Raw genomic sequence first — 12,004 nt, 5'->3', positions numbered from 1 at the left:
TTTCCAATAGGAACATTTAAGATGCTGACAGAAGTGACAGCGATGATCATTATCTTTATTACAGCACCACTGGATCGTTTAATTAATAGCAATTATCTACGATGTTGCGGCACGTCAAGCAGATCAAAATACTTTTTTATTGGCTTGGATAGTGGAAAGGTAAAAAAAAAATCTTTTTAAATTAATTCTACCTGGGCCACCTCCTCAAAGTCTTCGTGTCGTTTCTGGAGGGCTCGAGCTCTGTGGAGGGACTTGCCCACGCCCGTGTGCTTGCTGAGGAAGGCCTCGCCGTGGTTCTCGATCCAGTCCAGCACCTACGAGGACAATCAACATTGGCGTCACCGTGCAGGGCAGCTCGAGTTGTAAAAAAAAAAAAAAAAGAAAAGCGTCACAGATCCGATTACAATCAGTGTTGAACTGCTCACTTGCTGCCTCAAAGTATCGACATGCACTCACCATGGCAACAGTTGCCATGTCAACAGTGCAGAATTCCCTGGATTTTTTTTGGGACAGTACATAAGTGGATTATCATACTGAACCTTTTTGGTATCATAACATCTCATTTAACAGGAGGAACATTATTTTTAATTTTTTTTCATTCCAAAGTAAGCGTACCTGTTGGACGTCTTGCTGGAAGACGCAGAGCTGCAGTCGTTGGTGCAGACGGACCTTGCGGTGTTGCCAGATGTTCTCCAGTTGCCTCTGGTGATGCAGCACCTCATGGATGATGTCCAAGACGTGATGCACCGCCTTGGAGTAGTTGGCCGACGCCGTCAGCGAGTCGGCGCTGCCCGGCGTGAGCGGCCGCTGCAGTTTGTCCAACAGTGCTTTGCCATCCTGGCTCACCTGGGGGTCCCACCCAAAAAATTATAGCGTCAAAAAGTCAAATTTTGAAGTTGTAACGGAATGATGTGTTACCTCCGAGTAGGCAGCGGTGATGTGCTCGAATATGCCTTGGTGGTGATGAATGGCGTCTTCCAGGTCTTGAAGCTCGGAGGGTAAATCTACTTCTCCGCACGCCTTGCACCACGAGTCCACGTTGCTCATGTACTGCACGGGTGGAGGAGAAGAAAAAAAAAAAAAAAGAAATTTCTTTAGTGTTACTTTGTAGGTTTATGAACTCCATGTTATTTATGGACGCTTATTAGCCTGCACTGACTTAAAATAACTTCATAAAAGCTTCCCGTGATACGAAAAGGCCATGTGACCTTATTAAAGCCTTTCAAATATTTCCTCATGATGAAGACAAGATGGCCGAGTCAAATCTTCAAAGAAACACAATCTATTTCTGTTTCACTTCTTATTTGTCAAATGTGCCGTTTCACAAACCTGTTCACATTTCTGGTGGAAGCTGGCGGACATCTCCAGCAGCGTGCTGCGTTCGTCCAGCGCGGCGGCAAAGGCCTTCCACTCTTGCTCCAGCTGGCTGGAGATCTGCTTGATCTGATGGGAGGCGTAATGGCCCGACTCCAGTAGCCGGTTGCCCACCGACATGATCCGGTTGATGTTCACGTAGACATTCTGCAAAGCAGGAAAAAAAAAATTGCATCGCCTTCGTTTCTTAAGTTTGGAGCGTATCTCCAGAGACTTGTTTCATAATGGTTATATAATGAGAGAAGAGGAACCTCGGCTTTAACTCCTGAACATAGAACCTTGTTTTATCCATAAACAAATACAGGAACCTGCATACAGTGTTCATCTTACCATGCAGTTCATAGCAAAGTGGTTGTGTTGGGTTTGCAGCTCCGCAGCGTGCGGGTGGTTGTTGCCAATCTCAGTGTAGCCTGCCAAGAACAAACCCTTGTTGTGTAGGATCCAGTCAAACATCTGCGGGACGGAGAGGGAAATAAATAAATTTCGAAACCACATACAAGCAAGGCAGGTGAATTGTTGCCATTGCCGAGCTGTCATCTTTCCAGGTCAGCATGCAGAAAAATGAATCTATTAAGCGTAGCCTCTACCGGAGAACAACTGGTGGCCTATGGTGTCCTAGCAACAAGCTTCTGCTACTGCAGTGTATCCAAGACAGCAGCTATGTGTTACTGCAACCTGTTTTTTTTTTTTTGTTTAAATTCTCCTCGCATCAGAATTGATCTCCTTCTGTTTTCAGCCGCGTCTTGTGCAAAGCGAAAAATTTTGCAATGTCTGTCAACCTCAGAGGACTTGAGAAATAAACTGCTTCAATTTATTTTGGGTTTAAGGAGCGGTCTGATGCGTTTTTTTTTTTTTTTTTGTGTTACCCAGCTAAAGCTGGCCTGAATTGCTTGGCACACAAAGTGCAAATCAATCCACTGCGGCCATAATTAGGTTGTGTTTATATTGCGTGCCCCGCAGTGATCGGCCGCTGTTGTTCCGAATTACCGCCGCATCACTGAGCGACACTCCCGGGCCGACCGACCTTTTCGGCGTCCTGCTCGAAGAGGCGGAGCTGGAAGCACTGGTCCAGCTGGAGCTTGCGGACGTGCCAGGCCTGGTGGAGATGCTGCCGAGTGGTGTGCAACTTGTCCAGCAGTTGGGTGATGCGCGGCACCAGCCCCTGGGTGTCGGCGTTGCACACCCCGCCGCTTCCGCCGCTGCTCGTGCCGCCGCCGCCGTTACTGCCGTTGCGGCTCGATGAGGGCTCGCTGCTTTGGATCCGCTGCAGTAGTCTGGATGGTTTCAAATTGCACAAATTAACCATCCAAATATTTTTTTAAAATTTCATTTTGCTGCACTACCTCTGTCCCTCTGTGTCCAGTTCTTCTATGGGCGCTTTGATGACCTTCTTTTTTAGCGTGGCGTGTTCTTCGATCATCCTCCGCGCTCCCTCCAGGTCCTGAGGGAAATCTTTACGCGACACCGTTTCCTGCATCTCATCCAGCCGGGCGAGCATCTGCGTGGCGTGACCGGAGAACTCCTCAAACGCCACGCGGACCTGGACAGGAAGTCAAAATGTTGCTTACCAAAGTCATGGTGAACATTTTTTCCCACAGTCAGCTTGAAATTTGTGGTTTGACTGACTCCTACCTCAATCCACTCTTCGTGGTTGTAGTCCAGGCTGCCGTCAAAGTCCGACGTCAACTGGGAAGGGTCCACCACCTTCGTCAGACCTTCTAATGACACCATGGTAGTCTAGGAAAAAAAGGTTGGAGAGAAATCCAAGCGGATTTATGATTGTTTCCGTCAAATAGGTGTAAATTACTTCGTCTAATCCGCTCCACTGAGAACTTTTTAATTGAGCTCAACATTACCCTCCCGAAAACTACCAACACGGGATTCTAATGGAGAAGAATTAGCGAGACTCTTGACTAATCTCCACAGCACGTGGGGCCAACTCATTAAGCATTTAGCAATTGACTTGCACACTTGGTCTTCCTCCAATGATGTCAGCCAGAAGAACTGAGGAACCGTCGCAACTCAGTGTGGCCATTCTATCGCTGAATATAATAATACTGCTTACACGGCAACAATCGGAATTTTTTTTTGCGCACACGAGAGCGAGGAGAAGCCTTGAGCGTCTCCACGCGTTTTTGTGCAGAGCCTCCTCCTCCGCACGACACCCCCACACACATGGGCAGAGAAGCAAAAGCTCCACAGCTCGCTGAATGTCGACCCGTGAAGGTTTTGTATTGTGTCTATTGTTGCCAGGTTAATGAAATGTTTTCATCACAAGCGCAAAATTAATAACAGGGAGACTGTCAAGGCTGACAAAGTGAATAATGGCAGACATTCATACAGTCCGAGTTTAGAATGTTCCGACGGCAGCTTGCGTGCGACTTCGCCACTCAAACAATCAATGGGGACGTGCGAGTGAGAGTGTGGCGGTGAACAATGAGAGCTTTCTTTTTTTCGTTGCTGGATGATATGACAACTAGGGACATCTGAAACTAAGCAAGATCAACAATAACACCAAGTTGTCTTACCTCAAACTCAAACTTGGAGCTTCCGAAATTGGTTCTTTGCTTTTGCCAGAAGTTGTCAGGCTTGATGATGAGCGCGACGTGGATGCACGACGGGAACGACTCCTGCAGGATCTTCAGCAGTGGCTTGATGCTGTCCCACTTGGAGCCGCGCATGTCCACGATGACCGTGAAGCCATGTTTACAGACTTCCTCGCTGGAGGCGGGCGGAGGTTGGAGGTAATCCAGATAGAGGGGACAGATGACAGAAAGGATGATGGAGAGGGGGCGGGAGGGGAGGGGGGAGAGGAGGGGGAAAAAATCCATGAGGTGACGCAGTTTTCTAGCACGTCACAAGCCTACGCAGTTAAAACATGCATCTACACACCCACTCGTGCACAGCCGCCCACACACACGATTCAAATGTTCACAATTAAAAAAAAAAAAAAAAAATCAGCACATCTGCTGTAACGTGAACTATTTCTGAACTACTTCCACGAGATTTGCATAGTCGTCCAGCACGAGAGCGTGTTCCCGAAATAGAACAGTACAAAACGTACGGTTGTAGAATCCGAGCGCCGAATGATGACATGAATGCAAATTTGGAAACCTGTGGTTTTGCATTTGAATGATGAAATGGTGATGAATGGAGGGATTTACCTGCGAGGTGAGAACTGGTCCACACTAAACTATCACTGCTGCACTGCCTCGGCTACTGCGACGTTTTGTTTTGCTTCCTCTCACACACATACACACACACGCCAGCTCACACATGCGCGTTCCATCTCTGTGGGTTTTTAATCCTCCCCCCTCCTCCTCCTCGCTGCTTTCTCCCATTGGGTCCCTTCTTCCCTTCCCTCGCTCGTGCTCTGATATCCATCAAGGCTTTCCCTCACGCCCCTCTGCGTGTCTCCACAATTTTTTTTTTTTTTTGGGTAGCCAAGAAATAAAATAAATAAACAAATGGAGCAAGCTAACGGCTCTTGAATAATCTCTCTCACACTCTGGCTTGTCCACATGATCCACTCAGCACTTTCGCTTACCCACGTATTTGATTTGAGCATCCTTGTGCGTTTTTTAAAAAGGGGAGGGGGGGGGGGGGTTCTGACCTGGGTATGCCGGCCAGGTAGGCAATCAGTCTCCTCAGGTCGTCCGTTCGTATTCTGTCGTGGTTGCTGCGTGACGGGAAGGTTAACACTGGACCACCGCGTCGGTCCCTGCCACCTAAGACACAAAAAATTTTTTTTTGGTGGCGAGTCAATACAAGGAACAAGCTTATGTCCCAATACTTTTGACCATTTACGGAATATGTGGCAATCGAGGATGTGTCCCAATACTGCTGTGAGTCTGTGTCCCAATATTTTTGTCCACATTGAACAAGCTGTGTGGTTTGTACATTTTTTTTTTTTACATTATAGACCAGATCAATCTCGAATGCTGCGGGGCGTAATAAACGAGAAGAAGCGGTCACAGCGAGCGTGCGGGCAAGCGGCTGTAACTTCTCGGTATGCTGACTGACTTCCTGCTGCTTCCACTCTTACACCATACGCCGCTGCTTAAAACCACAATTTGCAAAAGACGCGGGGGGACGCCAGGAGAAAATTTCCATCGTGTTGCATCACGCCGACATTGGAGCGTAGAATGCCGATGACCGTATTTTGCATTTAAATTAGTCAGTCGAGGCGGAGTCCAGCGAGCACGTAAGCGAAAAGGAAATCCAACAACAACAAAAACCCGATTATTTGGAGGCAGACATAATAACCCTACCCTCTTTTCAGCTGTGCTCCCTTTTTTTTTTGGTTCCCTTTCTTCAACGTGAAACCAGCGACTAGTCGGGGATGCCGTTGCTGACGATACCCCGTCGCTATGGCAACCTGCCTCTCCCGTTTTCTCTCTTTGGATATCAAGCGTGTTTGTCTGAGTCATTATGACTGCTATTCTGTTTGACCTTCCCTAAACCGAGTGTGTGACGAAAAACATATTGGTTTTTTTCATTTGCTACGGTTGGAACACACAGAGACACACACATTTGGTTTTCTATTAAGAATCGTTGACAACGTGTGGGGGAGGTTTTGCGTTCATGCACAAGGGGCCGACTATTGACTCTTGAGCTCCTTCCCACCGCAGGCACATCCATACCTGACAAGAAAGCCACTTTTTCTTTAAGGATGGGAAGCACCTCCATCGCTCTCATATCCTCATTTCTCCTAAAACCTGAAACGATAGAAAAGAAGACAAAAATGAAGACCTTGCTGGAGGACAGAAAGCTCTTTTATCTTATTAAAACAGGATGTCCATTTTTGTTCCTTTGTCAGCTGGTAAAAAAAAAAAAAAAAAAGTGCCTTGAAGGCAGATTATTGATTATTCATCCAATAAACAACATCACAAAGTGTGTCGTAATTTACTGTCACCGAGGGACATCAATTATGCAGCGTTCCGCAAATGTCTCGTTCCGCTCTTGAAACAACACCATATGTTGAAAAGTAATGTTTGTGCATCACATGTTGTCGTTTCTGGAACAAATAGAAGATGAAGTGGAACCACTCCAACTCGCCAATAACGTCAACAACAAACAGCCCCTTCTGTATGTGTCAACTTGGATCTCGTGACTGTTGACAGAGAGCTTCTGCTGTGTTGCTAATATGCCATCAGAGTCAACCGCCGGCTGTCTGGAGATGTTCAACGATGACAAAAAGCGGATTTGCGAACACACCCACCATTTAGGAACGGGGGATTTTTGGGGGCAGCTTCGAGCTTCTTGGTCTCGCTTTTTCGTAAAATTGCTATTAAGGTGATCAATGAGAAGGATGGCGACCAATCCTCTCATGTTCAGGAGAGCAGGAGCCGTCATGATAAGGCACATTAGTTCCTTTATGGATCAGAGAAGAGACTATTTTTAGTGTCAACGTTTATTACCGTTATGTAGTCATTACCTTCCCGGAAAACTGGCCACTTTATCTGCTGCTGAGTCGTGCTAAATAAGCAGCAGTTAAGAGGCGTGCGAATTAATGTGGAAAAGTGTGAGGGAACGCGGATAAAAAGGGAGCGATGGATGGTAACGACGTCAGCGTCTTTTTTGCCGCTATGTGAGTCATCTGCGGATAAAAAGAACCATCTTTGATGTGCAGTCTGATTGGCGGGCTGCCACCAAACGCGGGGATTATCAAAAGGTCAACGAAGCCTTCCGACGCTGACAAGACCACGTGGCCGGGAAGTAAATGACCCGGGTTTTCCCGTAAACACAAAACGTGTGTGTTCATGTTAATAACTTTTCGACTGGGTTAAAATCGTGGATTGTCTTTGCCACTTGTGTTTAGAACAGTGGAGTTTCATTTCCGTTTTGCAAACTTCCCCCAGAGAGACCAAATAACTCTTTCTAAGAATCCCCAAAAAAGTACTTAAGAACTGTTTCAGACAATTAATTAAGCAGGGGCAAAACACAAAAGCTAAGTTTAGCTACTAGCATACATCACTTGTCCTGCGCCACGGGACTGAAGAAAGTAGCACAGCAGCTAAATAAAGAGCGACCAGGTCACATCTACAAAAGCACACGGATGGTACGAGAAAAATAAATGACAGGGAAAAAAAATTAAAAATACCTGTCACACATATGACAGCTGACTTGTGTCGTATGTGTTCAATCGTCCAGCAAGCCATCCTCAAGACATCACCGGCAAAAAAATTAAAATCGAAAAAAGACGGGAGGATGTTGTCCGATGCCACCATCGACGCAACTGACCGACCGATCCCGCCGGCCCTCTTCGGGCACGGCCGCGGCAGCTGCACCTAATCCTACCATTCCTCTGTCGAGATATTCCAAATAAAACCTTTGCTCCTGTCTACAAGTTCCCGCGGGCAAACATTTCCACGGTGTGCAAACAAACAGCAAGCTGTTCATCTGTGCCGTATTTTGGTCGGGCCAGGTTGCGGGAGGTAATCCCGAATGCGTAGGGTCGGTAATTATAACATGCCTGCACTGCATTTATGCATCCTGACAAGCTGCTTAGCAATGAAGACTTGAGGTTGAGAAAACATTTGAGCAAGAGATTGTTTACCTTTTCCTGATTTCAAGGCAGCTCCATCAGGTTAACTGTACTTTCAATATATTCCCGAAAATATCTCCGGACGTTTGTGTGTCAGGGTCTAGCCTTGAATTGATTTATCTCCTGCGTGAATATATAAAGTGGGCAGGGAATGAAATGGATATGTGACAACGCCCCACATCGAGAAAGGCCAAAGGATGAGAGTGAAATTCTAGAAATGTCCATCGTCCAATCCATCCGGTTAGCGTGACCATGCTAGCGGTCGCGTGCGTGTCAGGACATATCAAAAGTCGTCACACTTTTCAAAGGTCGGAGCCTTGTGGGAGCCTCCTGGAGGTCAAGTGGGCATTAGATGGGCTTGATACAACAAAGCAGATTAGTCAACAACACCACAAGATGACTGTGTGTCAAATACCTCCTGAGTGTTTTCATCAGAGGTGGGGGCAACGGCTGCCCAGACCAGGACAGATGGCACGGGGTCAAGGGAAAAGAGGGTAATAGTTCCAGTCATACCACAAAACAAGCTTGGCTATCTGTGTTGAAGAGCGATCACAAGCGGTGTAATCGCATAATGGCTCCCCGGCAGCTGATCGGGATGCGCGGCCTCCGGGCCAGCTGTTGCGGGGCAAGAGAAACCAGAACGCTTGCATATGTGCAAACCCACATAGCTGCCAAGTTCCAACATTGACGACGTGCCAGAAATTCCCATTGGAGTGATGTGTGGGAATAGCAGGAATTGTGGAGTAGACAGGAATAGGACATCAGTAACCTGGAATCCTAACCTACATCCCGATTGCCTCATTGTTGATTGTGATCGACTCCAACTGGACATTATGAAAATATGCTTTAAATTAGCATGCTAGGACTTCAAACTCCAATGTCCTCATCATCCGGCGAGATTGTTCCAGTTTACAAGAAGGAGTTGCCCCACCAGGAAATCAAAAAGGGCTGCTCCGATTGGTCGTTGTGATCGGAAACAGCTGCAGTTCGACTTACTACCAACAACGAACGGATTATTGGACCCTCCTGCCTATGTACACAGACAAACTAACTACAAACATATGCACGGTGATGTGTTTTGATAGCTTCAAAGTCAACTATATGGGACAAAGGTTTTTCATATCTGACAATAACAACAACAGGAAATGAAAATGGATGACCAAATGGAATTGATAACCCCTTGGCACTAAAAAGGAGCTTCTGCTATTCTGGGAAGATTTTCGACCAGATTTATACCAAAGCAAGACTGCTGTACACTTTTCCACCAGCAGGACATAAAATGATCCTATAAATAGTAAAATAATTTCGCCTTTTTTTTGACTGCATATATATGAATGTCGTCGTATAAGAAGTCCCTCCTTCACCTCCGCCTTGTTCGGTTCTCTCCATTCGTCCAGACCTCTAATGGCAGGGTAGGCTTACCGAGCGAGAAGCAGGCCAAGGTTGCCTCAGTGACCGTGAGATGACGAAGAGAAGTAAAAAAAAAAAGGACAGAGAGACAAGGCAGAAGACTTACAAATGTCAAGGTCTCTGGATCTCTTTGAGAGAATCCAGGAAAAAAATATAAAGTCATTTTAATCAAATTTTATTATAAATACGCTTTGACTGTGGGTTTAAGTGCAGGAGATTGAATGCAGTGCATGGCTCTTGGCCCGCTACACAAATACGCCCTCTGGAGGTAAAAGTGGGATTACATTAAAAAAAAGCAGACCGCAATTAACTGCTCAATCGGACTTTGCAATGTTTGGGATGTATTTCGGGGTACTTTGGCTTTCAAAAGCACAAGCAAAAACACTTTTGTCTGACTATAAAAGTTATTACATAACTGTTCTTCTCCCAGTAGGACCAGTTATATTGCCGGGCCAACGGATCGGGGGGGGGGGAGTTAATCCCTGACAAATCTCTCGGAATGACTGGAACACCAGAATCTTAAGAAAAAAATACGTGCAAAGAGAACTGGGAAGGCACAGTGATGTATCAGTTGAATTCATACTTGTCAATGGGAGCCAGTCCCACCATTGGCCTCGGGCACTGGTGCAACCTGCCAATTTGCTGGCCTCCTTTAAAAGTAGGCTTGGGGCTTGATTTATTCAGTGTTTCAAAGAGATTCAACAAAATGGACCGTCAGTCAACCATTGCGCAATTTCTAAAGCTGATTTAGAACGTTCATATTAAGCCACAATAAATGAACAAATCCCAAAAGGACAGCAGAGCGCTGGAAGGGAAAGAAGTGAAGGCCACGTAGATCCATCTCTAATCAAGTGAGATTGAGAGGGGCTGCTGTCGCTACGGCGACGGGAGTCCAATCAGGCGACAATGAGGGAGGGTTAGGGAGTCAAGGTGAGCGTGGTGGTGAGAAATGACATCAGCCTGACCTCATCTGGGAAACTAATCAAATGGACACTGTCGTGTTGGTTTTACCTGCAATCTGGCCGGACACATCTCCTTTCGGCTCCTTGGGGAGAGATCCATCTGTAGGAAACAGAAGATCAGCATCAGCACTAATAGCCTGGACAAGTTCAAATCTTCGCACAGCAACTCATGACGAGAGTACCCAAACAATCCCCGCTATTGACGCGGTCTATATACAGCGTTAGCAAGAGCCACCGCCGTTGCCGTGACCCAAAGTTGGGTCTTAGTGTCACGCATCTTGATGTAAACACGGTGACTGGTCAAGGGGGTCATCTGGTTGAGTGACTCAGCCTTGACCAGCTTCCTCTTCGACCTCGGCGAGAACAATACGGTTTGTAACCGGCGTCAACATAAAGTAAACATGACAGCTGGTGATAACAGTTTTGATTTTGACTAGCTTCAAGTATTAGCTTCGCACGCAACCGCGGGATGAGAAAGTGCAGTCATTCGTCAAGAAAGGTTCTCAGGGACTTCAGAGAATGAACGAAAAAAAAAAAAACATACTCTACATATTTGTAATGCCCAAGACATCCACTTAAGCCTCGGCCTGCAACGGCGCAATGTCGGACCACATGTGCGGCTCCCCGCATTGTATCGCTATATAAACAACAGGCGAACGATAGATAAAACACACACTCGCGTAGATACGGAGTTCACACACTCCAGTCGAGAAGCTTTTTCCGGAGTCGGAGTGCTTGAATGCAAACCACACACACGTTACATACATTACGCCAAACTACTTGGAAAATATGCAACAGATCACACATATATATACACGCTCGGAAATGAGCGGGCAGAAATAAAAAGTCCGACAGGCTTCATGTCGTAAAACGCCGGACGTCTCGTGTGGATGAAATGTGCTCTTCCGCACGGTGAACTGACATGGACCTCAGCCTCAAAGTGAGCACAAACGGCTCCCTCTTGCCCCCGACGCTCGCTCGGTGCCGTTTGGCGGCCCACATGAGCGCGAGACCACCCTTGCTAGGGGCCCCTGCCTTTCCCCCCCTTCTCGGCAGACACACTCATCGCTTTTGACTCACGGGCGGGCCTGAACGAAGACCCTTCATTTGAAAAATACCTATTCTCTTGGTCATGCTGATTCAAATGAGACGTCAGGCAGAAAATCTATAATAAAAGAAAATAAATAAAAATAAAGCGTAGCAGAAGTTATGTTGATGTCACGTGAACTGATGAATCATTCATCTAGCTAGTTGTTCTTCATTCCAAGTAAATGTCAAACATTAAATATCACACTGTGCCTACTCAGGAGCAAAAAAAAAACAAACACATGGCAAGGCCAGACAACTTTCAGGAGTTGTTATGAAGTGATTCAGTATGAAGCTTTTTTTTTTTTTTTGGGTCAACAAATTGCCTGTCCTACCTGAAAATCAGGAGCTATGGATAACGAATAACAGATCAGGGACCTTCATTGATTTCTTTTTTTTTGCTTCCGGTCATTAGATGAAGAAAAAAATCACGGGTATTGGACAAAAAAAAAAAAAAAAAGGCGAGAGAAAAGGGCAAGAATGAGATAGCACTTTTGAACGCTCTAGAGACTAGAGCGCAGGAAAAAGGAGTACAATGGTCTTTCAGGACCTGTCCTAGTTTGGTTAACTCCCTCAGTGCCTTTTTTTTTTCTTTTTTCTAAGACCCTCCCGGTTAAATTTGTAT

The 12,004-nt window shown here is 46.2% G+C and overlaps 1 protein-coding gene across 2 annotated transcripts in view; it reads right to left on the bottom strand.

Moving 5' to 3' along the window:
* The window catches only part of LOC125986717 (triple functional domain protein), a 32,867-nt gene that overhangs the window by 16,517 nt on the left and 4,346 nt on the right, over nucleotides 1-12,004 (bottom strand). For both annotated transcript variants that reach the window (XM_049750545.1, XM_049750546.1), the window contains exons 3-14: nucleotides 10,343-10,393; nucleotides 6,018-6,092; nucleotides 4,988-5,102; nucleotides 3,903-4,095; nucleotides 3,007-3,111; nucleotides 2,718-2,914; nucleotides 2,399-2,648; nucleotides 1,705-1,827; nucleotides 1,330-1,521; nucleotides 919-1,050; nucleotides 616-846; nucleotides 192-314 (exon numbers count right to left, since the gene is read on the bottom strand). In XM_049750545.1, the coding sequence (XP_049606502.1) occupies nucleotides 192-314; nucleotides 616-846; nucleotides 919-1,050; nucleotides 1,330-1,521; nucleotides 1,705-1,827; nucleotides 2,399-2,648; nucleotides 2,718-2,914; nucleotides 3,007-3,111; nucleotides 3,903-4,095; nucleotides 4,988-5,102; nucleotides 6,018-6,092; nucleotides 10,343-10,393 (1,787 nt within the window). The remainder of the gene's footprint in view (nucleotides 1-191; nucleotides 315-615; nucleotides 847-918; nucleotides 1,051-1,329; nucleotides 1,522-1,704; nucleotides 1,828-2,398; nucleotides 2,649-2,717; nucleotides 2,915-3,006; nucleotides 3,112-3,902; nucleotides 4,096-4,987; nucleotides 5,103-6,017; nucleotides 6,093-10,342; nucleotides 10,394-12,004) is intronic.

Source organism: Syngnathus scovelli, chromosome 19 (assembly GCF_024217435.2).
Source record: "Syngnathus scovelli strain Florida chromosome 19, RoL_Ssco_1.2, whole genome shotgun sequence".
NCBI lineage: Eukaryota > Metazoa > Chordata > Actinopteri > Syngnathiformes > Syngnathidae > Syngnathus > Syngnathus scovelli.
The sequence above is the reverse complement of the archived record's forward strand: the minus strand, read 5'-3'. Positions and strand labels throughout refer to the sequence as shown.